The following is a 26,849-nucleotide window of genomic DNA, read 5'->3' on the forward strand; positions in this document are numbered from 1 at the left end:
GTGAAGCAGGGGAGTAGCGAGGAGAGAGGTGGATTAGCTGAGCAGCAGAGTTGAGGACAGACTGGAGTGGTGCAAGGGAGTTAGCAGGGAGGCCACAGCGGAGGGTGTTGCAGTAATCGAGGCGGGAGATGATGAGGGTATACACAAGAGTTTTAGTAGATTGTGAGCTGAGGAAGGGACGGATTCTGGCAATATTTTTGAGTTGGAGGCGACAGGAGGTGGCAAGAGTTTGGAAGTGCGGTTTGAAGGACAGGGCAGAATTGAGAGTTACCCCGAGGCAGCGGATTTCAGGTGCGGGAGAGAGCGGAATGCTGTTTACCATAATAGATAGATCAGGTAGGGGGGATACGCGAGATGGGGAAAGATGATGAGTTCGGTTTTGTCTACATTGAGTTTTTGGAAGCGAGAGTTGAAGAAGGAGGATATTGCTGAAAGACACTCCGGGATTCTGGACAGAAGAGAGGCGACATCTGAGCCAGAGAGGTATATCTGAGTGCCGTCCACATATAGGTGGTACTGGAAGCCATGGGACTTTATGAGTTGTCCTAGGCCAAGGGTATAGATGGAAAAAAGTAGAGGCCTTAGGACAGAGCCTTGAGGGACTCCAACAGAGAGGGGGTGGGGTGAGGAGGTAGTGTGGGAGTGGGAAACGCTAAATGTGCGGTTGGAATGGTATGAGGCAATCCAGGACAGGGCAAGGACTTTGATGCCGAGGGAAGAAAGAATCTGTAGCAGTAGGCAGTGGTCGACTGTGTCAAAAGCAGAGGACAGGTCGAGAAGGAGGAGGATGGAGAACTGTCTGTTAGCTTGGGCTGTGAGTAAGTCATTAGACATTTTGGTTAGAGCAGGTTCGGTGGAGTGGTGGGGGCGGAAGCCAGATTGGAGGTTGTCAAGGAGAGAGTAAGATGAGAGGTGGGAGGAAAGTTGACCATGGACATGCTGCTCAAGGAGTCTGGAAGCAAACGGGAGCAGTGATATGGGGCGATAGCTGAGCAAAGCAGTTGGGTCAAGGTTAGCTTTTTTGAGGATGGGTGTGATGGTGGCATGTTTGAATGTGGTGATGGTACATTCAGAAAAATACACAGAAAATATCTGAAAATGCATATATAAATAAATATGTGACAGTTAGAAACTCTCCATCAACTATTCCTTTAAAAATGGGAATATGCAAGCATGGGATTTTTAAAATAGTGTTTTGAAGTGCTGGCCCTGTGACACAGGCAGCAAACATTGAGCTATCCTCAAGGCTCAAAAAAGAACAAGAGAAAGAAGACATACACAAAACCGGGGATCACCAAAAAAGGACAACAATAATCCTAATACGAACAAGTAATCAATTTTTATTATGGTCAAACAGAGACACAACACATGATTAAAAACATAATTAAAAACAGTGACAGTACATCCCCAAAAGGGAAATACCCCCAAAACCGGAAAAAAGGTTAATGCTGAAATGAATATGTATAAATACACCATCTAGATAATATACAAAGTGCATATACAGACTTAATAATTTTTATATATAAATACACAGCTGCTCAAAAAGGACAAGGCAAAAAAATTTAAGTACGCCCTAAAGGTATATATTTGTTATGGCCATAACAAAATAAACAAAAAATTACAACTATAACACTCACAGAATTGTCATAATCAATATCAAAATGCCACTGAATATTCATAAATATAGGAAAAACATGGCTAAATATATGAATGCCAATAGTATAGATTCGGGTATAATGAAATAGATATAAACAACCATATCAAATAGCTGGACCAGCTGATATAGGTATAAATGGGTGTATCATGTATGTTGCAAAGACCCTAGATCAATATGAAGTGCTAAATGCAAGAATGCAAACAATTCCACGTCCATAAAGAGGTCTAAGGAGGATACCCAAACCCCACAAATAGGCGAAGTAATACCTATAAGCCTAAAAATAAGAGGCGTATCAATATAACACCTGCCCAAGGGTAGTGGTTATAGATAGATGAAGAGGCATACAGGTATACACCCAAGGGGCAGAGAAAATGAGCCAAAAGATAGCAATATAACCTGTCCAGAGCTGAAAACAGCACTCAGAAAAACATAGCACCGGTCATGGGGGGCAAAAGGAGCCCAACGCGTGTCGCCACAGCGTGGCTTCGTCAGGAGCAAGGGTACTGGTGTCCACATGTTAAGTCCTATTTATACCTCTAAATAAACCAGAGTTGTTACATACCAGCTGCGTGGATCTTCCACGAGGGGAGAGGAGGAGTATCGTAGTAAACGCTGCGGCGCCATGTTTGGAACCGGAAATGTCTCAGCGTCATAGACACCTGACCGGCGAGGTGTACCAAGATGGCGGGAGAAGTCGCAACTGCGCATGCGCCGAGACCGCTTATAAGTCCATCAATATTCATACAAGGAGTACCAAGATGGAGCCTCAAGGCTCAAGGCTCAGCAGTTAATATGTACCGTATTTTGCGAATTATAAGATGCACCCAAATTCCATGCGTCTTATTGCTTACCGGGGGTGGTAGCTGCGGTGAAGCGGGGTCCCAGGGTCGCTGCTGGAGGAGGCATTGCTGCAGGCCACAGGCTGGGATGAGGGGGTGTTCGGATGTGCACCGCTGCTGGTGTTCAGTGGTGCTGGAGCTCTGCCAATATTTTGTGAAAGCCCAGAGCCCCCGCACTTACATGGTTTACTATGCGGTGGACTCTGGGAAAATGGCTGCCGTGGGCAGCACATGCACAGATGGAGATCTCGGCACGAAGATCTCGGGAGATGAGATCTCATCCCAGCCTGCGGCCTGCAGCAATGCTCCACTCTCGCCTCCTCCAGCAGTGGCCCTGGGACCCTTCTCCACCACGGCTGGTAAGGTATATCCACATTATAAGACACACCCCCATTTCCCCAAATAATTTGGGGGCAAAAAAGTGCGTCTTATAATCCGAAAAAAAAACGGAAGGTCCCAATACAAAAACACAGGCAATTTGTCTTCCAGTCTTGAGAAAACCTGGCTGTTACTAATCAATGATGCTTTTTTTCTGAAATGTTACTCCTGAATGTAAGCAAAATGTTTTCATTTTCTACAGTTGGTACTGGAAAGAAAAACGTTTTCCAAAAAAGTCTTCTTCACCGTAAGTCCTGCAGTACACAACATATTCTTTTTTAGATTTAATTTATGCTAAATATTCCTAATTCCTAACTCAATGATTTTAAAACATATGTGGAAATCATTATATGCATTATATATTGCATTATATGAACAGAAACACCTGACATCTACTTTATTGTAAAAAGTCAGTAAGTTTAACTATTATCAAACTTAACCCCTTCTCCCCGAAGCCTGTTTTAACCTTCCTGACCGGGCCAATTTTTACAATTCTGACCATTGTCACTTTATGTGGTTAAAACTCTGGAATGGTTCAGTGGATCCCACTGATTCTGAGAATGTTTTCTCGTGACATATTGTACTTCAGTGGTAAAATTTCTTTGATATGACTGATATGCTTTTATTTGTGAAAAAAAATGGAAATTTGGCAAAAATTTAGAAAATTTCGCAATTTTCATACTTTTAGTTTTTATGCCCTTAAATGAGACATATCACACAAAATAGCTAATAAACAACATTTCCCACATGTCTACTTTACATCAGCACAATTTTGAAACATAATTTTTTTGTTATAAGGGTTAAAAATTGACCAGCAATTTCTCATTTTTACACCAAAATTTGCAAAGCCATGTTTTTTAGGGACCACCTCACATTTGAAGTGACTTTGAGGGGCCTATATGACAGAAAATATCCAAAAATTGACAATATTCAAAAAACTGCACCCCTCAAGGTACACAAAACCACATTCAAGAAGCTTATTAACCCTCCAGGTGCTTCACAGGAATTTTTGGAATGTGGATGAAAAAATAAACATTTACTTTTCTTTCACAAAAATTTCTTTTTAGACCAAATTTTTTTTTGCTTTTGCAAGGGTAACAGGAGAAAATGGACCATACATTTTGTTGAGCAATTTCTTCTGAGCATGACGATACCTCATATGTGGAGGAAATCTACTTGTGTTTCTGAAGGGAAGGAGCGCCGTTTCACTTTTTGAATGTAAAATATTCTGGCGTAATTAGCTGAGATTATGTCATGTTTGGAGAGTCCCTGATGTGCCCAAACAGAGGAAACTCCCAACAACTGATACGATTTTGGAAACTAGACCCCCAGGGAAGTTATCTAGATGTGCATTGAGCACCTTGAACCCCCAGGTGCTTTACAGAACTTTATAACGTAGAGCCGTGAAAATAAAAAAAATTACATTTTTCCCAGAAAAATCTTTTTTAGCTCCAAATTTTGCATTTTCATAGGGGTAACAATAGAAATTGATCCATACAACCCAACTGTTTGGGTGCACTGCAGGGCTTGGAAGGGAAGGAGCGCCATTTCACTTTGTGAAGGTAAAATTTGCTGGAATAATTAGCGGATGCCATGTCGTGTTTGGAGAGCCCCTGTTGTGCTTAACCAGTGGAAACCCCCAACAAGTGACACCATTTTGGAAACTAGACCCCTTTGGGAATTTATCTAGATGTGTATTGAACACTTTGAACCTCCATGTGCTTCACAGAAGTTTATAACATTATGCCGTGAAAATAAAAAAAATCAAATTTTTCCAGAAAAAATCTTTTTTAGCTCCAAATTTTGTATTTTCACAAGGGTAACAGGAGAAATTGGATTCCAAAACTTGTTCTGCAACTTCTCTTGAGTTTACTGATACCCCAAATGTCATAGAATAATACTTTTGAGGCACAGTGCAAAGCTCAGAAGGCAAGAGCCCCTAAGTGATTGAAAAGCAAAATCCTCCCTCAAGTGACCCCATTTTGGAAATTATAACCTTTTGGGAATTTATCTACAGATGTAGTGATGATTTTGACTCCATGGGTGTTTTCCAGAAACAAGAAGCAGTGGATGTTGCTGAGTAAAAATTACAAACTGCAGTTGTAGTGACCAGTATGCTGTAGGGACCAGTACATTATGCCCAGTCCATGCTTCTGGAGACACGCACCTGTAAACTAGGCGGGCTCTCATCACTACAGAAATGCCAAACATGTGGGCGCTAAATGTGTTTAGGCACACTAGGGCTCAGAAGGGAGGGGGGGATTTGGATTTGGAAGCAGAGAATTTGCTGAATTTCTTTTGGGGAGGCAAGCAGCCATTTCACTTTTGCAGGGCCTTTATGTTGTCAGTAACGTGTCAGCCCCCTAAATTTCCATTAACAGATGACAAACCTGAGTGAGGGTTTGCTTTTTTTATGGATTGAGTTGACGCTTTTATGGGAAACATTTTGCATAACATTTATGATCACATTTATCAGGCGCTCTACGCTAAGCACTTACATCAGGATTTCCATCTAAATCTCCGACTGACGTGACATATGAAACCCTCGATGGATCCATTCCCTATGATGAGGCAGCAGAGTTACTCTGGACTCTGTCTGGCCTCTGTTCAGTGGTGTCCTTTTCAGAAGTGCACAAAACTGTGTCTGACGGTACTTTTATGCAATCCTAAAAAGACGGACACCACCAGATCACAGGTTCTATGGCATCCACAGTGCCTCCATCTGTCTCATTATAGGGAATCTTCTGCTGGGGGTTCTGTCTGAATCACGTATTTCAGAGATTTACACAGAAACCCTGGTGTAAGCGCTCATCGTAGAGCAAAGGATAAATGTGCTCCGAGCTTTACTTGCGATCTTTGGGAGGCAGAATGAAAAAAATCAACAGCAGTTGAAGAATTGGTTTTATTTATTTTTTATACCGTTCCTCGTGCAGTGTAAATGATTAGACAATACCAAATTTATATTGGATTTTTATGTTTGGAAAGTACTGTGAAGATAGAATACTGTGTTGGGATGACTGTGTGGGCATTATGCTGTGCGTGAGTGGGGATGCTGTGGGAGCAAATTGTGTGAAGAATGTCACTGTGCAGTATCATACTGTGTGTTGAGGCATTTTTGTGGAATCGTACTGAATGGGTGCCATGAAAGACGTGAGAAGAACACTAAGAGGCTTCAGTAGAGGCACAATTACTGTCTTAAAATGTTGGGAGGCATGCCCTTCTATGACTGCAACTATGCGTCATGACCCCACCTACTTTGTTGAATTTGTTTGGCAGTGGGTGGGGTACCCAGTTAGGACTTTTGCTATGGGGTCCCATGATTTCTATGTGTGACCTTGTTTAATTATAGGGGTTGCTGTCACGATTCCTCCACCAAAGTGAATGGCAGCTCAGTCATCCAATCTGGTGCAGGGGCATGCTGAACTGTCAGTGTTCTGAGTGACAGTTCAGTCACCTAATCAGGGCAAGGGCAAGCTGGGATTCTGACAGGTGTCTGAGTTATTCTTTGGCTATTAGGCAGCTGTCACACTTGCGAGTGCAATGAGAGAAATTCGCACGAGTCTCTCGCATCAATACCCAGCACTGCCACCGGCACTCGGGATCTTGCATGCGGCTGCATGTATTTCTATGCAGCTGAACGCTCCGTTCCCAAGAGCTGGAGGCAGTGCTGGGCATTGATGTGAGAGACTTGTACGAGTTTCTCTCATTGCACTCGCATGTTTGCCTTGTTCTTCAGTGTTCTGTCTTTGATTTATTCCTGCCTGAGCTTGGATCTTTCCTATGACTATCTGTTTGTCTAGCCCCTTTGTGTTGATCAGCTACCTTCCTTGAATTCAGACTTCAGACTGTGACTTGACTACACCTTTGCCTTACCCCTTTATTTATGACAAGCCCTCTTGGTATCTGACCCCGGACTTATTGACTAGCCAGCCTCACGACTTGTTCATGAGTAGACTAGCATCACAGTTTCCCTGTCTATGCTTTTATTAATCTACAAGCTGAAACTAATAATGTTAACTGAGATTGCACTCACTCTCTATGGGTCCAGCAATGCCTCTCCGCCATTATACCAGTCTTTGTTAATTGGCTGTAATAGGGATATCACACTGGCCGTACTACAGTTAATCACTGGGTTCAGTGGCTTGTGCCATCTGCATAGGCAGAGCCACTTAGCTCAGTGATCTTCTACAGCGATTGTGAGCATTATAGACAGGACATCACTAATACTTACCAATCATCAAAGTCAGTTGCTGTCCATTACTGTTCTTTACTAGTTGACCATCAATATGTCCTTTGCCTTAGCAAAAGAAACATCACTTTACACAGTCTATGGCCTATGTATCAAACATATGTAAATATTTTTTCTCAGTAATGTTGACAATGAGAGCAATATTTCAATGATTTAGAAAGGTAGGTATTTGCAAATTCTTTTTTCAATTCCTCAAAGGATGTGTACAGAAATGATAGTCACGGACCAAAAAATGTCATTAAAAGGGGTTGTCCACTACTCAGACAACTCGTTCTCTATCACTAAGTTCCCCATCATGAAATAATAATAATGGCTATACTCCCCTCTGGTGTCAGCACGGGCTCACTTAACATTATTATATCACAGAGCTAGTGTGTCACAATGTTACACAAGCCCCGGGGAGCGCCAATGCTCACAACACTGGAATGACATATCAGAGGTGAGTATAGATAATACTAGCTATTGAACCCGTTCTACGCCCGGGTGGCGAGCATTTATATTGGTATATGGTCTCCATCCTGGTATGTGCTGCTCCATCCTGCGCCCCCATCCTGTCATGTGCTGCTCCCATCCTGCGCCCCCGTTCTGTCATGTGCTGCTCCCATCCTGCGCCCCCGTTCTGTCATGTGCTGCTCCCATCCTGCGCCTCCATTCTGTCATTTGCTGCTCCCATCCTGTCATTTGCTGCTCCCATCCTGCGCCCGTTCTGTCATGTGCTGCTCCCATCCTGCGCCCGTTCTGTCATGTGCTGCTGCCATCCTGCGCCCGTTCTGTCATGTGCTGCTGCCATCCTGCGGCCGTTCTGTCATGTGCTGCTGCCATCCTTCGCCCGTTCTGTCATGTGCTGCTGCCATCCTTCGCCCGTTCTGTCATGTGCTGCTGCCATCCTGCGCCCGTTCTGTCATGTACTGCGGCCATCCTGCGCCCGTTCTGTCATGTGCTGCTGCCATCCTGCGCCCGTTCTGTCATGTGCTGCGGCCATCCTGCGCCCGTTCTGACATGTGCTGCTGCCATCCTGCGCCCATTCTGTCATGTGTTGCGGCCATCCTGCGCCCGTTCTGTCATGTGTTGCTGCCATCCTGCGCCCGTTCTGTCATGTGCTGCGGCCATCCTGCGCCCGTTCTGACATGTGCTGCTGCCATCCTGCGCCCGTTCTGTCATGTGCTGCTGCCATCCTGCGCCCGTTCTGTCATGTGCTGCGGCCATCCTGCGCCCGTTCTGACATGTGCTGCTGCTATCCTGCGCCCGTTCTGTCATGTGCTGCTGCCATCCTGCGCCCGTTCTGTCATGTGCTGCGGCCATCCTGCGCCCGTTCTGTCATGTGCTGCTGCCATCCTGCGCCCGTTCTGTCATGTGCTGCTGCCATCCTGCGCCCGTTCTGTCATGTGCTGCGGCCATCCTGCGCCCGTTCTGTCTTGTGCTGCGGCCATCCTGCGCCCGTTCTGTCATGTGCTGCGGCCATCCTGCGCCCGTTCTGTCATGTGCTGCAGCCATCCTGCGGCCGTTCTGTCATGTGCTGCGGCCATCCTGAGCCCGTTCTGTCATGTGCTGCTGCCATCCTGCGCCCGTTCTGTCATGTGCTGCTGCCATCCTGCGCCCGTTCTGTCATGTGCTGCGGCCATCCTGCGCCCGTTCTGTCTTGTGCTGCGGCCATCCTGCGCCCGTTCTGTCATGTGCTGCGGCCATCCTGCGGCCGTTCTGTCATGTGCTGCGGCCATCCTGCGCCCGTTCTGTCATGTGCTGCTGCCATCCTGCGCCCGTTCTGTCATGTGCTGCGGCTATCCTGCGCCCGTTCTGTCATGTGCTGCTGCCATCCTGCGCCCGTTCTGTCATGTGCTGCGGCCATCCTGCGCCCGTTCTGTCATGTGCTGCTGCCATCCTGCGCCCGTTCTGTCATGTGCTGCTCCCATCCTGCGCCACCATTGTATTATATGCCCCCCGCTCCAGTGTGTATGCCCCCGAATGCTGCTGCCATATAAAAAAAAAAAAAATACCATACTCACCTATCGTCCGGCTCCACTGCAGGTATGTCTTCAAGAAAATGGCGCCGGAAAGCGGGGACTGCGCGGGCGCTGATTCCGGCAGCAGGAATGGGCGCCTGCGCAGTCCGCGCTTTCCGGCGCCATTTTCTTGAAGACACACCTGCAGTGGAGCCGGAGTGTGTCTTCAAGAAAATGGCGCCGGAAAGCGCGGACTGCGCAGGCGCCGATTCCGGCAGCAGGAATCGGCGCCTGCGCAGTCCACGCCCTCCGGAGCCGGGAGCAGAGGAGCCGGGAGACGGAGCCGCAAGCAGCGCTGGAACCGGGAAAGGTGAGTATACTTACCCTCCCTCCTGGCGGTCCCTGACTCTCCGGTGGAGATCGCGGTATGCGTTCAGTGCTTACGCATACCGCGATCTCCCGGGAGCGTCGCTCTGTGAGGCCCAGACTGCGCCGGCGCTTGCGCTTGCGCAGTCTATAGAGGCTTCGGACAGAGTGACGCTCCTAGCGTTATATTATAGATTATTTTATAACGGGACAACATAGTGATTAAGAAGAGGTTGTCCAAGAAGTGGACATCCCCTTTAATATCTACAAGATCACAAGCAGGGTTAACTTAATCTGGACCACAATGCAGAATCTGTAATAGGGTCCACTATCATCATGTGCAATTTCTAATACAGGTATCGGTGGAGTTGCTACATGATATAGTTACAAAGCATAATGGTCTTTTCCTATATTTTATATCCTAGCCCTTTAAGTCCAGTGAGAAAACACAAAAAGACCAATCAAGTTGTGGATATGAATGAAGAAGATCAATACAAAATAGGTTTGTGGATATATTTATGGAAGATATAAATATAATATTACATAATATAATGTAGTATTCGTCATAAAAAAAGTTACAATTTTATTTTTATTTTCAAAATATGAAAACAATATGACAGGTACAATGGGGGGATTTATAATTTGGGTAATTTTGGAGGTCAGTTTTATTGATTACAATATACAACCTCTGGAATGTAATCAAGAGGATGAAGGATAGTCACAAGGCATCAAACAAAGAAGAACATTTTTGCGCAAGAAGCAGTGTGAAAGACTGGTGGAAAGCATGCCAAGACACATGAAAGCTGTGATTAAAAATTATTGGAATTCCACAAAATATTAATTTCTGAACTCTTCCTGAGTAAAAATTATTATTGTTGTTTCTAAATGATCATGAACTTGTTTTCTTTGCATTATTTGAGGTCTGAAAGCACTGAGTTTTCTTATTAATTTTGACCACTTTTCTTTGTCAGAAAAAAATACAACATTTATTGCTTGGAATTTGGAGACATGTTGTCAGAAGTTTATAGAATAAAAGAACAATTTACATTTTACTCAAAAATATATCTAGAAAGAGAAAAATCAGACAAACTGAATATTTTGCAGTGGTCTCTTCAGTTTTGACAGAGCTGTAAACTCATATATAATGCTGGGTGTATTATATACAATGTTAGGAGTCAGAGTGAAATCCTTCAAGTATATTGGACACCTCTTTAAAGGCTCTCTGTAAGCACTGAATGACTGTTCAAACCAAGCAAAGGTGCTCGGATCATCATGGCGGCCAATCATATATATCTACTATATAATTGTCTAAGGGTCACTTCTGTTTGTCCTTCTGTCTTTCTGTCTGTCATGGATATTCATTGGTCGAGGCCTCTGTCTGTCATGGAAATCAAAGTCGCTGATTGGTCTCGCCAGCTGCCTGTCATGGCTGCCACGACTAATCAACGACCGCCACAGTCCGATTAGTCCCTCCCTACTCCCCTGCAGTCAGTGCCCGGCGCCCGCTCCATACTCCCCGCAGTCAGTGCCCGCTCCATACTCCCCTCCAGTCACCGCTCATAGAGGGTTAATGCCAGCAGTAACGGACCGCGTTATGCCGCGAGTAACTCACTCCGTTACCGCCGCTATTAACCCTGTGTGACCAAGTTTTTAATATTGATGCTGCCTATGCAGCATCAATAGTAAAAAGATCTAATGTTAAAAATAATAAAAAATCAAAAAACCTGCTATTCTCACCCTCCGTTGTCCGACGATGCCCTCGCGCCTGCCGCTAGCTTCCGCTCCCAGAGATGCATTGTGAAATTACCCAGAAGACTTAGCAGTCTCGCGAGACTGCTAAGTGATCTGGGTAATTTCGCAATGCATCCTGGGAGCGCAAGATGGCGGCAGCCGCGAGCGCATCGCCAGAGGTTCGCTGGATCTACGCTGGATCCCGCCGGGAGAGTATATAACTATTTTTTATTTTAATTATTTTTTTTAACAGGGATATGGTGCCCACACTGCTAAATACTATGTGGGCTGTGTTAGATACCGCGTGGCTGCTATATACTACCTGGCCAGTGTTAGATACTATGTGGGCTGTGTTCTATACTGCATGGGCTGCATTATATACTACATGGCTGCTATATACTACGTGGGCAGTGTTATATACTACGTGGCTGTGTTCTACATGTATAATGCGTGCTATATACTACGTGGCCACTGTTAGATACTATGTGGGCTGTGCTATATATTACGTGGGCTGTGTTATATATTACGTGGCAGTGTTACATACTACGTGGGCTGTGTTATATACTGCGTGGCTGCTATATACTGCGTGACTGCTATATACTGTGGGCTGTGTTGTATACTACGTGTGCTGTGTTATTTACTGCGTGGCCTATATTAACGCATCAGGTATTCTACAATATGTATGTATATAGCAGCCACATGGTATATACCACAGGCCACGTAGTACTCCTATATACTACGTGGCCTGTGCTATATACTATGTGGCTGTTATATACATACATACATATTCTAGAATACCCGATGCGTTAGAATCGGGCCACCATCTAGTGTGTATATATATATACAGTGGGGCAAAAAAGTATTTAGTCAGTCAGCAACAGTGCAAGTTCCACCACTTTACATCATAGGTAGACCTCAACTCTGGGTGACAAACTGAGAAAAAAAAATCCAAAAAATCACATTGTCTGTTTTTTTAACATTTTATTTGCATATTATGGTGGAAAATAAGTATTTGGTCAGAAACAAAATTTCATCTCAATACTTTGTAATATATCCTTTGTTGGCAATGACAGAGGTCAAACGTTTTCTGTAAGTCTTCACAAGGTTGCCACACACTGTTGTTGGTATGTTGGCCCATTCCTCCATGCAGATCTCCTCTAGAGCAATGATGTTTTTGGCTTTTCGCTTGGCAACACGGACTTTCAACTCCCTCCAAAGGTTTTCTATAGGGTTGAGATCTGGAGACTGGCTAGGCCACTCCAGGACCTTGAAATGCTTCTTACGAAGCCACTCCTTCGTTGCCCTGGTGGTGTGCTTTGGATCATTGTCATGTTGAAAGACCCAGCCATGTTTCATCTTCAATGCCCTTGCTGATGGAAGGAGGTTTGCACTCAAAATCTCACGATACATGGCCCCATTCATTCTTTCATGTACCCGGATCAGTCGTCCTGGCCCCTTTGCAGAGAAACAGCCCCAAAGCATGATGTTTCCACCACCATGCTTTACAGTAGGTATGGTGTTTGATGGATGCAACTCAGTATTCTTTTTCCTCAAAACACGACAAGTTGTGTTTCTACCAAACAGTTCCAGTTTGGTTTCATCAGACCATAGGACTTTCTCCCAAAACTCCTCTGGATCATCCAAATGCTCTCTAGCAAACTTCAGACGGGCCCGGACATGTACTGGCTTAAGCAGTGGGACACGTCTGGCACTGCAGGATCTGAGTCCATGGTGGCGTAGTGTGTTACTTATGGTAGGCCTTGTTACATTGGTCCCCGCTCTCTGCAGTTCATTCACTAGGTCCCCCCGCGTAGTTCTGGGATTTTTGCTCACCATTCTTGTGATCATTCTGACCCCACGGGGTGGGATTTTGCGTGGAGCCCCAGATCGAGGGAGATTATCAGTGGTCTTGTATGTCTTCCATTTTCTAATTATTGCTCCCACTGTTGATTTCTTCACTCCAAGCTGGTTGGCTATTGCAGATTCAGTCTTCCCAGCCTGGTGCAGGGCTACAATTTTGTTTCTGGTGTCCTTTGACAGCTCTTTGGTCTTCACCATAGTGGAGTTTGGAGTCAGACTGTTTGAGGGTGTGCACGGGTGTCTTTTTATACTGATAACAAGTTTAAACAGGTGCCATTACTACAGGTAATGAGTGGAGGAAAGAGGAGACTCTTAAAGAAGAAGTTACAGGTCTGTGAGAGCCAGAAATCTTGATTGTTTGTTTCTGACCAAATACTTATTTTCCACCATAATATGCAAATAAAATGATAAAAAAACAGACAATGTGATTTTCTGGATTTTTTTTTCTCAGTTTGTCTCCCATAGTTGAGGTCTACCTATGATGTAAATTACAGACGCCTCTCATCTTTTTAAGTGGTGGAACTTGCACTATTGCTGACTGACTAAATACTTTTTTGCCCCACTGTATATATATACACACACACATACACACCTTACCACATGCTTACTTTCCATCCATCTCCATCCTTCTCTGGCTTTATGAAGCCAGAGCAGTCAATCAAATTAGAGGGGATGTGAAGAATGACGGAAACAAGCAGGTGGCAAGGTGAGTTTACAAGATTCCGAGCGGTGAGTCATTCTGTACTGACATAGTCCCTTTAAGGGTATCTTGTCACCTTGAGAAGCACTATTTATCTAGAGATAGAGGGTTAATCTGCAGGTAAATATGGTTTAAATACTAAAGGTACCGTCACATTTAGCGACGCTGCAGCGATACCGACAACGATCCGGATCGCTGCAGCGTCGCTGTTTGGTCGCTGGAGAGCTGTCACACAGACAGCTCTCCAGCGACCAACGATGCCGGTAACCAGGGTAAACATCGGGTTACTAAGCGCAGGGCCGCGCTTAGTAACCCGATGTTTACCCTGGTTACCATCGTTAAAGTAAAAAAAACAAACACTACATACTTACCTACCGCTGTCTGTCCCCGGCGCTCTGCTTCTCTGCACTCCTCCTGTACTGGCTGTGAGCACAGCGGCCGGAAAGCAGAGCGGTGACGTCACCGCTCTGCTTTCCGGCTGCCCGGCCCTCACAGCCAGAGCAGAGAAGCCCAGCGCCGGGGACAGACAGCGGTAGGTAAGTATGTAGTGTTTGTTTTTTTTACTTTAACGATGGTAACTAGGGTAAACATCGGGTTACTAAGCGCGGCCCTGCGCTTAGTAACCCGATGTTTACCCTGGTTACCAGCGAAGACATCGCTGAATCGGCGTCACACACGCCGATTCAGTGATGTCAGCGGGACGTCCAGCGACGAAACAAAGTGCTGGACTTTCTGCCCCGACCAGCGATATCACAGCAGGATCCTGATCGCTGCTGTGTGTCACACTGGACGATATCGCTAGCCAGGACGCTGCAACGTCACGGATCGCTAGCGATATCGTCCAGTGTGACGGTACCTTTAAAACAGCAGCAATCAATGTGAGCTCTGATCACTGCTGTTACAGGCAGACGCTGGCTATCTATCACAGCCGCCATCTGCATGGTATGGAGCAGGCTCAACTCCAGAACCTGCTCCATGCAATCACATCCCTAAGGTGACAGTTATGACAAGATCAGCAAATTTCACTCGTCTGTTCCTAAACGTGTAACGACAAATGGAATTCCCTAACACATGTGAAAGAACCCTTATAGATTTATTAAATGTGCCCAGACATATGAATGTTTTTACACAGCACAATACAGTATTATATATACGCATCTTACAAAAATACATATAATTAGAGATACACAAACACGCCAGTACAGGAATAAATCATCTAAACTACCATCAGTACATGGTACATCAATTGTAATGTTAGATAAGCCCTAGTGATGAGCGAGTTTACTCATTGCTCGGGTTTTCCTGAGCACGCTCAGGTGGTCTGCGAGTATCTTGGGCATGCTGCGGAGATTTCGTTTTTGTCGCCTCGACTGCATGATTTGCGACTGCTAGACAGGCTGAATACATGTGGTAATTCCCTAAGAAACAGGCATTCCTCACATGTATTCAGGCTATCTAGCAGTTGCAAATCATGCAGCAGTGTCAACGAAAACTAATTCTCTGAGCACTCACAAATACTTGGAGATCACCCGAGCAATGAGTATACTCGCTCATCACTAGTCAGTCCATATAACTTTGCATTGCATGAACCTACAATTCCCAGAATGTCCTTAACATTGGAGATAATGGGAGTTGTTGTTACCAGTCATCATCAGACTGAGGACCATACGGGAACCACAGTACTGATGAGACGCAGGCAGGATCACAAGTAAACGTTTACATCCAGGTGTCTCACCTGTGAAGTCTTCTCCTATTAGAGTCGTTCTCCTTCTTTTCGTCTCCATCTTGTCTAGACGCCATGATGACTTTTCACAGCACCATTTCTTCTCTGCAGACTACCATTTTCTCTGGTCTTCTGCAGCACATCCCCACACGATGCACTTAAAAATAGCAGTGTCATTATAATGCTCCAGAATAGAAATATCTGCCCTACACTGAGCTGCTATATAAGCTACTAACTCTCACAATTCTCCCTGTGCAAAATATAACCCACATTAACGCTCGTATGGCACATGTACATGGTACATGTCCTCCCCACTATCCTCTCTTTTCTATACTGGGTCTCCTCTACAGGCTGTCATCTAACACAATGTCCCCCCTATACTGACCAGTTTCTATACTGTGCCCCTTCATCACACTACTTCTCCTCAGCATATTGTTACCTCCTTGCTGTGCCCTCACACTGTCCCCCCATACTGCTGCATCTCTATACATCCCTCACACTGCCTATTCTCTGTTCTGTGACCCCTCACACTTTTCTCTCCCATGCTGTCTCCTCACACCATTGCCTTCAATAGTCTCCTCACACATCCCTCCCACTCTCCATACTGTCTCCTTATACATCCCCCTTATGTTCCTACACCCATCCCCCCTCCACTCGTTTGCCATACTATTTCTTCACACATTCTTCCCATGTTGTCTCCTAAATTTTCTCTGTCATCTCTCCCCAATTATAATAAATCTTTGGAAGAGCACAAAGACACACACATACGTAGACACACAGACATGCCGAAGCACACATACAGACACAAAGACACGCACACACGTGCATGCAGACACACACTTGCAGATATGCACACACGCAGAAATGGGGACACACACATACACATGCAGGCAAGCACACACACAGAAATGCACACACAGTCATGCAAAGACATGCAGATACGCACTTACACACACAAAAATGCATACGTAAAGACCTAGACATGTGTGCAGGCACAGTCATGCATATACACACATAGGTACGTACACAGAAATTCACACTCAGGCAAGCACACACACAGAAATGCAGACACACAAACACACAGGGAAGCAAGCACACACGTGTGAAGACACATATACACAGAAATGCACATGTAGACATATACACACACGCACACAGACATGCACATGCAGACACTCAAAGACATACGCTCACAGAAATGCACACGTATTGATAAGAGATACGGAGGGCACCACACAATGATTAATCAGCCAAAGAGTTCACGATGGCCTTGGAAACAGCATGAAAACACATAGAAAAAAGATCATGCCCATATATTGGGAACACCTCAGATTATATTATATCAAAGTCAAAAAAGCTTTATTGGTAGGAATACACAGCACAAACAAACAACAATTAAAAATACTAAAATACATACAGATACCTATACAAGGAAATCATACCCTAGTATAGGGGCAGTGATGACTAGCACCAAGAGTCCCCTTCCCCCCTTAATTTTCACACAGCAAGCAATATGCAAATAATGTGCTAAAAATGCAAACGTGCAAAATATGTGGAAAATACAAAGACTGGCTCCTAAGGCTAGGTTCACATTGCGTTAATGGGTTAACGCTAATGGACAGCGTTGCACGGCCAAAATGTCGCAATTAACGCCGTGCAACGGGTCCGTTAGCGCACCCATTGACAGCAATGTTATTTCTACCTGTAGCACATCGCTAGCGCATGCCATTTTCGGCATGCACTAGCAATGTGCCGTTCTTTTGTGACGGACCTCGGACGCTGCTTGCAGCGTCGGAGGCGCGTCCGAGGTCCGGTCCTCACTAACACAGATCGGGGATCTGCGCTAGCGGGGACGGCGAACGCGGACCAAAAAGAAACATTGCGTTAGCGCAATCCGCTAGCGCTATGCGCTTAACGGATTGCCCTAACGCAATGTGAACCTAGCCTTAGTGATGAACCATACAGGTCTCAATATGCATATATCCAGACACAGAGTGGGAGGTACCGGTACCTGTGCTTTGACTGTGTGTACACGCACCATTCTTTTACCTGCGCGTTTATTTTTAACTTTAACGCGCCCCTCTCTACCAATTGGTTTTTTATGCGTGCGCATGCACTATTTTCTTGCTGTGCTGCATTATCTCCAGCCTCATTGCGCCTATGCGCGTGTGTGTGATCTGTCTTCTTCACGCATGCGCCATACAGCCCGCACCTTCTGCGCATGCGCGTGTTGTAGCACAATTCTGTTGCTTTATTTGGCGGGGCCAAGATGGCTGCGTGCCTACATCTCTCTGTGCACCTGATTGGTATCAGCAATTTGAACAGGTGTTCGCCCTCCAAAAATCACTGTATGTATATATACTTGCTGGGAATCCAGCACAGTATGCTATTTCTCCCTGAGGAAGCTGCCTGGCTTACAGCGATACTATGGGATCCTATCCCACACTTTGTCCCCCCCCCCCCCCCCTGCTCATGCTGGCTCCGTCTTCCATATCTGGACTCCTGATATCTGGGTATATTTATCCTTAGATTCTGGCATGCTCTATTTTTGCCGTCTCTATCTGCTTTCCTATTGCTCATTTTGCATTGCATTCTCTTTGCAAGGATGTTATTAAACATCTTTTTGCACCTATACGGTACTGTGACATCGGTTTAGACATATATATTTTCCATCTGCACATTGTGTCTGGATATATGCACATTGAGACCTTTATGGTTCATCACTTAGGAGCCAGTCTTTGTATTTTCCACGTATTTTGCACGTTTGCATTTTTTTGCACTTTATTTGCATATTGTTTGCTGTGTGAAAAATAAGGGGGGAAGGGGACTCTTGGTGCTAGTCATCATTGCCCCTATACTAGGGTATGATTTCTTGTATAGGCATCTGTTTGTATTTTAGTGTTTTTAATTGTTGTTTGTGCTGTGTATTCCTACCAATAAAGCTTTTTTGACTTTTATATAATCTGAGGTGTTCCCAATATATGGGCATGATCTTTTTTCTATGTGTTTTCAGAAATGTACACGTAAGCACAGGCATGCACCTGCAGACACACGCACACAGACATCAACAAACTGGAGGTGACCGGTCTGCAAACCATGTCCTATGAGGAACGCTTACAGGATTTGGCAATGTTTATCTTGCAAAAAAGAAGACTGAGAGGAGACTTAATAGCTGTCTACAAATATCTCAAGGGCTGTCACATTGTAGAAGGATCATCTTTATTCTCATTTACACAAGGAAAGACTAGAAGCAATGGGATGAAACTAAATGGGAGGAGACACAGATTAGATATTAGAAAAAGCTTTTTAACAGTTAGGGTGATCAATGAGTGGAACAGGCTGCCACGAGAGGTGGTGAGTTCTCCTTCAATGGAAGTCTTCAAACAGAGGCTGGACAGACATCTGTCTGGGATGATTTAGTGAATGTATCCCTATTGGCTATTTAATATGCAAATTACCTCTTCTGAGAAAAAGAGGACTTAAACTCTATAGTGCCACCTGTTGGAAGCAGCGATCCTACAAGTCACAATCAACTCTTTAACGAGTCGTGCAATATGACTTAGGATAAAAGCCAAATCAATATCTCAATTCGCAGACACGGTGTTTCAGGCTGTTGGCCCTCATCAGTGCGAAGCATGAGAACTGATTTGGCTAGGTGAGAGGCTCTGGACTGGGGTCTAAAGGGCAATGTTTCATCTTATGGAGAGTGACATACCAGCTCTGGTTTGTCACCGCGAATAAGCCTCCTTACCTTGACATGACTGCATATTGCATGACTCGTGGTGCTATAGAGTTTAAGTCCTCTTTTTCTCTGAAGAGGCAATTTGCATATTATATTTCCCAGAGGAGCATTGCACGGCGAATAAGCCTCCTTATCTTGACAAGACAGAGCTGTCACTCTCCATAAGGAGACACGTTGCCCCTATTGGCTATTTAATAATATATATTTCTTGCAAGCTTTCTATGTGATGGGTTTGGGTGTGCAATTACATCTGTTGGAGTATACTGTATATGTATATATTATCGTTTGAGTATGTTGTTCCATATTGGTACCGTGCAATCCCCATTGTTCTATGTGGGTATGGTGATATAGTTTATACCATTATATTGCTATAGGACCTAGATACCCATAATTTGTGTGTCCGCATATTGAGGATTTGTTTGTGCTATCTCCTTTCTCTTTTACATCTATATATTATTATCTTGTGCTGGTCTTATGTATATATCTGTAGTGCATATACCATTTATAACACATCATTATATGGTTGATACAGGCCGTCTGGCCCTCTGTTTCTGACTAATATCTTACAGGATGCAATTATTAGGAGATTAGGGCAAGCCATCGCACGAGCAGGGGCGCCAATCTCGTTTTTCTTAGGGTGCCAACCTCCGCATCTAGGTAGGCATTCAGACAGATGGGTATCTAGGGAGAGATCCCCCATATCTGCACATCTTTTGAGTGAAAGTGTGTTAGCACAACTATGTCACTGATTATGGGTGCCATTGTAATTTTTCTGTGAGGTGGTAGGTTGGGCTTACCTCTGTTTATATTGTTGAAGATATTATACTATTGATATTACGAGGCTAGAAAAAGCTATTGGTTGTCTCCTTCCAGTTCCGTTTAGCTCAGTCTTTTGAGGCATTTCTACTTAGAGATATCTAGATTGTGTGTTTCTAATTTTATACGTAATAAAGGTTATATTTTAACAGGGTTTTTCAAGTTAGCTTCTGCATTTGCCCTTGTTTAGCATCTAAGTTTGTAAGAGATGATTTAGGGAATCCTGCATTGAGCAGGGGGTTGGACCAGATGACCCAGGAGGTCCCTTCCAACTCTATCATTCTATGAAATGCATACACAGACACGCACATCCAGGCAGATACGCACACGTACGCAGAGACATGCACATGTAAACGCAGAAATGTACACGTAATCACAGACACACGCACGCAGACACACACAAAATGCATACACGAACACACACATACACTCAAAGACATACACAGAAATGCTTATGTAAACACAAACGCATGCACGCACAAAAATGCACACGCAGACCCGCACACGTACACACACAGACATGCATGTGCAGACACTCAGACATATACACACAGAAATGCACATGTAAACACAGACATGCACACGCAGACACACACACACACAGAAATGCATACGCAGACACACACACACAAATATATGCCGACTTATACACAAACAGACTTTTACATTAAAATTCATAGAACACCATGATTTTTGTTATAAACCGCAATACTCTGCTATTGCAGTTTATGGTACAAGTGATCAGACAATTGCATCTAAGGGTATGTTTCCACGTGCAGGAAACGCTGCGTGTCTGACGCTGCATAGAGCCGCATCGTCAGACACGCAGCGTCCAGATGTTACAGCATAGTGGAGGGGATTGAATGAAATCCCGTCTCCACTATGCGTGGTAACACGCACGCGGCGGCCCTGCGACTCCGGACATGCTGCGCGTCTTTTCAGATCGCAGCATGTCCGTATATCTTGCGGCGACGCTGCGTTGCCGCAAGATATAGCACGGCGCCCTATGCGATGGGTGCGATGATCCTGGATGTGTGCTGTGAACACATCCGGCATCATCGCGTCCCAGTAGGGGGCGGGGCTTACCGCCGGCCATCCTGAAAGTGGACATATACCCTAAAAGTCCCCTCATGCCATGTTCACATGTTGAGTATTTGGTGAGTTTTTTGCCTAAGTATTTCTAACTCAAAACCGGGAGTGGGTGACCAGGAGTGGAAGAAGTGATGACGTTTTTCTATTTTACTTTTCCTCTCACTGCTCCACTCCTGATTTTGGCTTACACTGAGGTAAAATACCGACCAAACACTGCACATGTGAACATGGCCTAAGGGGACTAAAAAATAAAGCAAAAAAAGTCCCCGATTCCTGCTAATAAAAATAAAGAAAAAAAAAAGTGGTATCTCTGTATCTGTAAAATAAAAATTTGTAAATTTTTACGAAATTACAAATTTATTTCACCACCAAACTGTAAACCATATATGTGTGATATCACCCTAATTGTACTAACCTGGCCAATCATGTTGCCAGGTCATTTTTACTGCATAGTGAACGCCATAAAAAGAAAACCCAAAAAACAATTGTACAACTGACGATTTTTTTTTGCACTTTCGCCACGCTTGGATTTTTTGCTCCATTTTTCTAGTAGATCGCATTTTAATGTTTTGCCTGATATAATAGCTAAATGTATTAAACAGGCATGGGCAACCCCTTTGATTTTAGCTGTGAACCTGTGTTTTTGTTTGCGTTCATCCATCTTTCTACAACACTTGCCTCTTGTAATGAAATATATCGTATTCTGAAAATTTATCAAAATTTTTCTGTTCTAATTGTCACAGTTTCAAGAAAGCCATCATCTCTATCAATTGCCACTGAAAAGGTAAGGACAATCTTGTTTCATTTTTCCAGTAGTTTAACCCTTCCCGACATGACAATTTTTTTGTTTCGGTGCACTCATTCTTTCTTTTTATTACCCTCTCTTCCAATGGCCAGAACTTGTTTTTTCTATCTATCTACAAAGCCATACAAGAGTTTTTTTTATGTGGGATGAATGACAGTATTTATTTTACCATATAATGTACTGGAAAATGGCAAGAAATTGATATTTTCTGAGAACCATAACTCTTATTTCCTTTGATGAAGGGTATTTTTGGGGTGATCAGCTGTAGTTTTTGAGTAGTACTACTTTGGGGTATATAGAATGGCTTATTTACTTTTTGTTGCCTTTTGTTAGATTGAAAAAGGGTAATTCTGGCATTTCACAGTCTGGGTAAATTCATTGAATATTTTGATAAACTGGACCTTCAGGCTATGTTCACACTGGGCATTTTTGCTGCATTTTTTACTGCAGCAAAACCTGATTTCTTTGCAGGAAAGAATCTGCTCCAAAAATGCATGTTTTGGTGCGCTTTTGGGTTAACTTGTGTCTCTTTGCATGCTAATTAAGTTGACTGGCCCTAGAGGAAAATGAAAATAAAACTACTTCCTGTAGAACCATACCTCTAGATCACGATAGGACTGGGAAAAAAATAGCACAGCACTTGGAGCAGGTGAGTACTGTCCAATTTTTAAACACTGATGCCTTTTGAAAAGCCCGCAATTCAGCAGCTGCGTACAGTAAAATCAAAACGTAACAGGTTAGAATAGAATAGATAGAGTAGACATATAAAGATGTCAGTAACATTATATATATATATATATATATATATATATATATAATAAAAGCCGCCAATTCAGCAGTACAGTAAAATCACAGCAGGATCAACAGGATAGAGTAGATGGATTACATACAGTAAATACACATAGAATAGATAGACATACAGATGTCAGTGACATATACAATTAGTACAGTGTATGTGCAGCTGAAATTATAGCGGTGAACTCGCCTCTTCACCGTGAGACTTTCTCACGGTGATAGCGGGGGTCTCACCGAGGTCACCGCAGTTCAGCCCAGCTGGGAACGCAGGCTCAGTGATCTGCGGTAACCTCGATGATGTCACCGCTGATCACTGATGCTGCGTTCACCGCAGCTCATTCCCCGTTGGTTCTCAGCCAGGACTGTCATATATTGGCATCGTCCAGGTTGAAAACTGTTTATTCCCTGGACATGGATTATGGCGTGGGATGGACAGGTGAGGGATTAGGCATTAGGTGAGTATAACTGTGTTTGTTATTTTTAAATAAAAAAGTAAAAGTGTTTCGTTTTATTTAAAATAAAGGACTTTATTCTTTCTGTTATATTTACCATATAACTATAGGATTAGTAATGGATAGGTGTCTTATAGATGGCTCTCCATTACTAAGCCATGGGCTTGATGTTACCTGACAATACAAAGGTGACATCAACCCCACAAATATGAACCCCACTTGCCACAGCTACAGGGCAAGTGGGAAGAGCCTGACAATACAAATGTGTCATCAACTCCACAAATATGAACCCCACTTTCCACCGCTAAAGCGCAAGTGGTAAGAGCCGGGCAAAGCTAATAATAATAGATATGCCTTTTCTGGGCGGCTGCGGGCTGCTATTTTTAGGCTGGGGGGGGCCAATATCAATGGCCTCTTACCAGCCTGAGAATACTAGCCCCCAGCTGTCTGCTTTAGCAAAGCTGGTTGTCAAAAATGGGAGGGACTCCACATCGTTTTTTAAAATAATTTATTTAAATAATTAAAAAATATGGTATGGGGACCCCTCTATTCTTGATAACTAGCCTTGCTGAATCTGAAAGCTGAGGGTTGCAGCCTCCAGTAGTGAGTTTTGCCTAGCTGGTTATCAAAAATACATTGGAACCCACGCAGGTTTTTTTTTATTTATTTATTTACAGGGCAAGAGCGGCTGATAAATGCTCCCATCAGCCGCTCCTGCTCCCACTGTTAGGCCTCTTTCTCATGTCAGTGTCTCTAGTATGTGTGGTGACAGTTTTCACACATACCGGAGACACTGACACACATAGACCCATTCAAATGAATGGGTCTGTGCACATATACCTGTTTTTTCATGGACTGTGTGTCCGAGTGACACAAACGTAGACATGACCATTTTTGTGCAGCTGCACGGATCACACGGACCCATTTAAGTCAATGGGTCCGTGTAAACACGTACTGCACACTGATGTCATCTGTGTGATGCATCGGTATCGCACAGACGGCCGCTGGGGAAGAAGTGCTACAGTAAGCGCTGTCCCCGGCGGCGGGTGCTGAAGACGCTCTTATCATTCTCCCCTGCTCTGCCAGCAATCAGCGTGAGCAGAGGAGAATGATGAGAGTTATGATAAAGTCCGAGCGATGACAGCAGGTGGGGGGTTTTGGGACTCTTACCCCCATCATTCGACACCTGCTGCCGCTAATAACAGTGACAGTAGGTGTGGATGATCGATCGCCATTGGCTGCGATCTAAGGAAATAAATGAATGAAAAACCCAACGTGGGTTCCCCCATATTTTCTTGAACCAACCAGAAAAAAATCACAGCTGGGGGCGGCAACCCTCAGCTGTCAGCTTCTGCAACGTTGGCTATCAAGAATAGAGGGGTCCTCACACTGTTTTTTTAACTATTTAAATAAATAATTTTGACAACCAGCCTTGCTAAAGCTCACAGCTGGGGGCTGCTATTCTCAGGCTGGTAAGGGGCCATTGATATAGCGGCAGCAGGTGTCGGATGATGAGGGTATGAGCCCCAAAAGCCCCCAACTGCTGTCAGTGTTTGGACATCATTCTCCTATGCTCACACCGATCGCCGGCAGAGCAGGGGAGAATGATGAGAGCCAGTTTCAGCACCAGTCGCCAAAGAACAGCGCTTACTGTAGCGCTTCTTCCCCGACGGCCGTCCGTGTGGTACTGAGTTGGCACACGGGTGGTACACGGTTGCCACACATGTGCCGCGCGTAGTACACACATGGACATGAATATCTCCGGTACCGGTTTTTCCGGTTCTGGAAATATCAGGACGTGTGAAACTGACCTTATTAGCGGTAGCAGGCGTTGGTTGATGGGAACGGTAGTTCCAACAGCTGACACCAGTGACCGGAGGTAAACTTTATACCTCCGATCACAGCAGAGCGCTCATGCTGTTTTTGACAGCCGGGGAACCACTGCTGTCTGACCGGCGGTGATGATTTTACCACCGATCAGAAACTGTGTTTGCCGCGCTGTCATGCACATGACAGCATAGCAAACACTGGATGTTTGGGCCCCCCATTCAAATGAATGGGGTCTTTGTTCGGGTACGCTGGATGACAGGCAGTATGGTCGTATCATGCAACCATGCATCCTGCCATCTAGATGTAGCAGAGCTGACTGAGGTTACATCCTACCGCTCTTGACTTTTCTGCAGCAAAAACCCTGCAAAAAATTATACTTGCGTTTTTGCAGCAATTTTTCACCAATCACCACCCAAGTCAATGGGTGAAAAACACTGAAAAAATGCTGAAAAATGTGTCAAGCTCTATGTGCAAAAACCATGCAAAGCTCAAAATACTGATGATAAAATGAACAATGTATATGCATGAGATTTTTGAAATCTCATAGGCTTTGCTGGTACTGTAAAAAGCAGCTGAAAATTTGCATAAAAAATGCAGCAAAAACGCCCTGTGTGAACTTAGCCAAGAAACGAATAAAATAGGTGTGGGAGGAATACCAAATACGTTTACATTTTTACACCCTTCATTTTATCATGAAATGTATGGTAAACAATAGGGTTGATTGAATAGCTATAGCACTTACCGAATAGCCGCCTCGGTAACCCGGATACCTGGAGCGCTCCCGATAATCAGCTGCATGTGTCGCGGCTGTGTGACAGCCTGTTTGTTGGGCTCTCCATACATGTATTGTGACTGTCACACAGCCGCGACACATGCAGCTGATTATCGGGAACGCTCCAGGTATCCGGGTTGCCAAGGCAGCTATTCGGTAAGGACTTATCTGAAGCTATTCGATCAACCCTAGTAAACAAGAAAAAATAGTGGGTTCATATGATGAAAAAAAAACTAAAGTCGGTGGTCACTGTGTCCGTGGCTCTAATTCTCCATTGTGTTATTACAGGAGGCTGATGCTGGAGACAACGCCATCAACTTCTCCACTTTCCAGTCTAAGAATGTCCATGAAGGAGAGTCGGCCTTGAATTCCTCAACGCTTTTGGAAGGAAATTAATATGCTGCATCTGTATATATTGGTTTAATACATTCTGTAGATCTATTAACTATCCCATTTTCTACTAATAAAAGGTTAACAATGTATAAGCTAAAGAAAAATCCCATCCATTGCATGATGTTACATTGATAAAAGCCATAGCGCACCAGTTATGATGAGAATTGGACTGTGCACAACAGAAGAAACACGGACTCCACTGTCACTTTGCACCAGTTCAGTTAAAGGGGCTATCCAGGATTTTAACATTGGCGGTTTATCCTTAGTCTAGGATCACACGACCATATTTTCTCTTATCCAAGGGAATCACACTGATTATGCTAATCACACTTTGACCAGAGTTTGATTTGAGTACGATTCTCTCGGATGAGTGGAAGATGTAGAAAAAACTGTCTCCATCTTCTCCATTCTGTCAGTCCGTGAAAATCACGCTGAACTCAGATGACATCCGAGAGCAGTGCGATGTTTTCCATGCGCTCATTGACTTGTATGGCCAAGTGCAAGTGTGATTGGATCAAACTTGAAACAAACTAATAATGACAGGCTGGTAGAGAGGGGAGAGGACCCTTCCCTGGGGGCTTCCTTTGGTGTAGCTGTGCGGTGCAGCTCGACAGGTGAGCAATTCCAGGAACAGCTGATCGGTGGGGGTGCTGGGTGTCCCACTCCAACAGATCAGAAACTGATGACTTATCCTAAGGATTAACCATCA

At 44.4% G+C, this 26,849-nt stretch overlaps 1 protein-coding gene across 1 annotated transcript in view; it reads left to right on the plus strand.

Moving 5' to 3' along the window:
- The window catches only part of LOC138672809 (immunoglobulin superfamily member 1-like), a 119,128-nt gene extending 92,878 nt beyond the window's left edge, over nt 1-26,250 (plus strand). The window contains exons 13-16 of the mRNA XM_069761205.1: nt 3,077-3,121; nt 9,855-9,931; nt 21,837-21,877; nt 26,036-26,250. Coding sequence (XP_069617306.1) covers nt 3,077-3,121; nt 9,855-9,931; nt 21,837-21,877; nt 26,036-26,143 — 271 coding nt within the window. The 3' untranslated portion in view covers nt 26,144-26,250. The remainder of the gene's footprint in view (nt 1-3,076; nt 3,122-9,854; nt 9,932-21,836; nt 21,878-26,035) is intronic.
- The last annotated feature ends 599 nt before the right edge of the window (nt 26,251-26,849 follow it).

This window comes from Ranitomeya imitator, chromosome 1 (genome assembly GCF_032444005.1).
Source record: "Ranitomeya imitator isolate aRanImi1 chromosome 1, aRanImi1.pri, whole genome shotgun sequence".
NCBI classification, from domain to species: domain Eukaryota; kingdom Metazoa; phylum Chordata; class Amphibia; order Anura; family Dendrobatidae; genus Ranitomeya; species Ranitomeya imitator.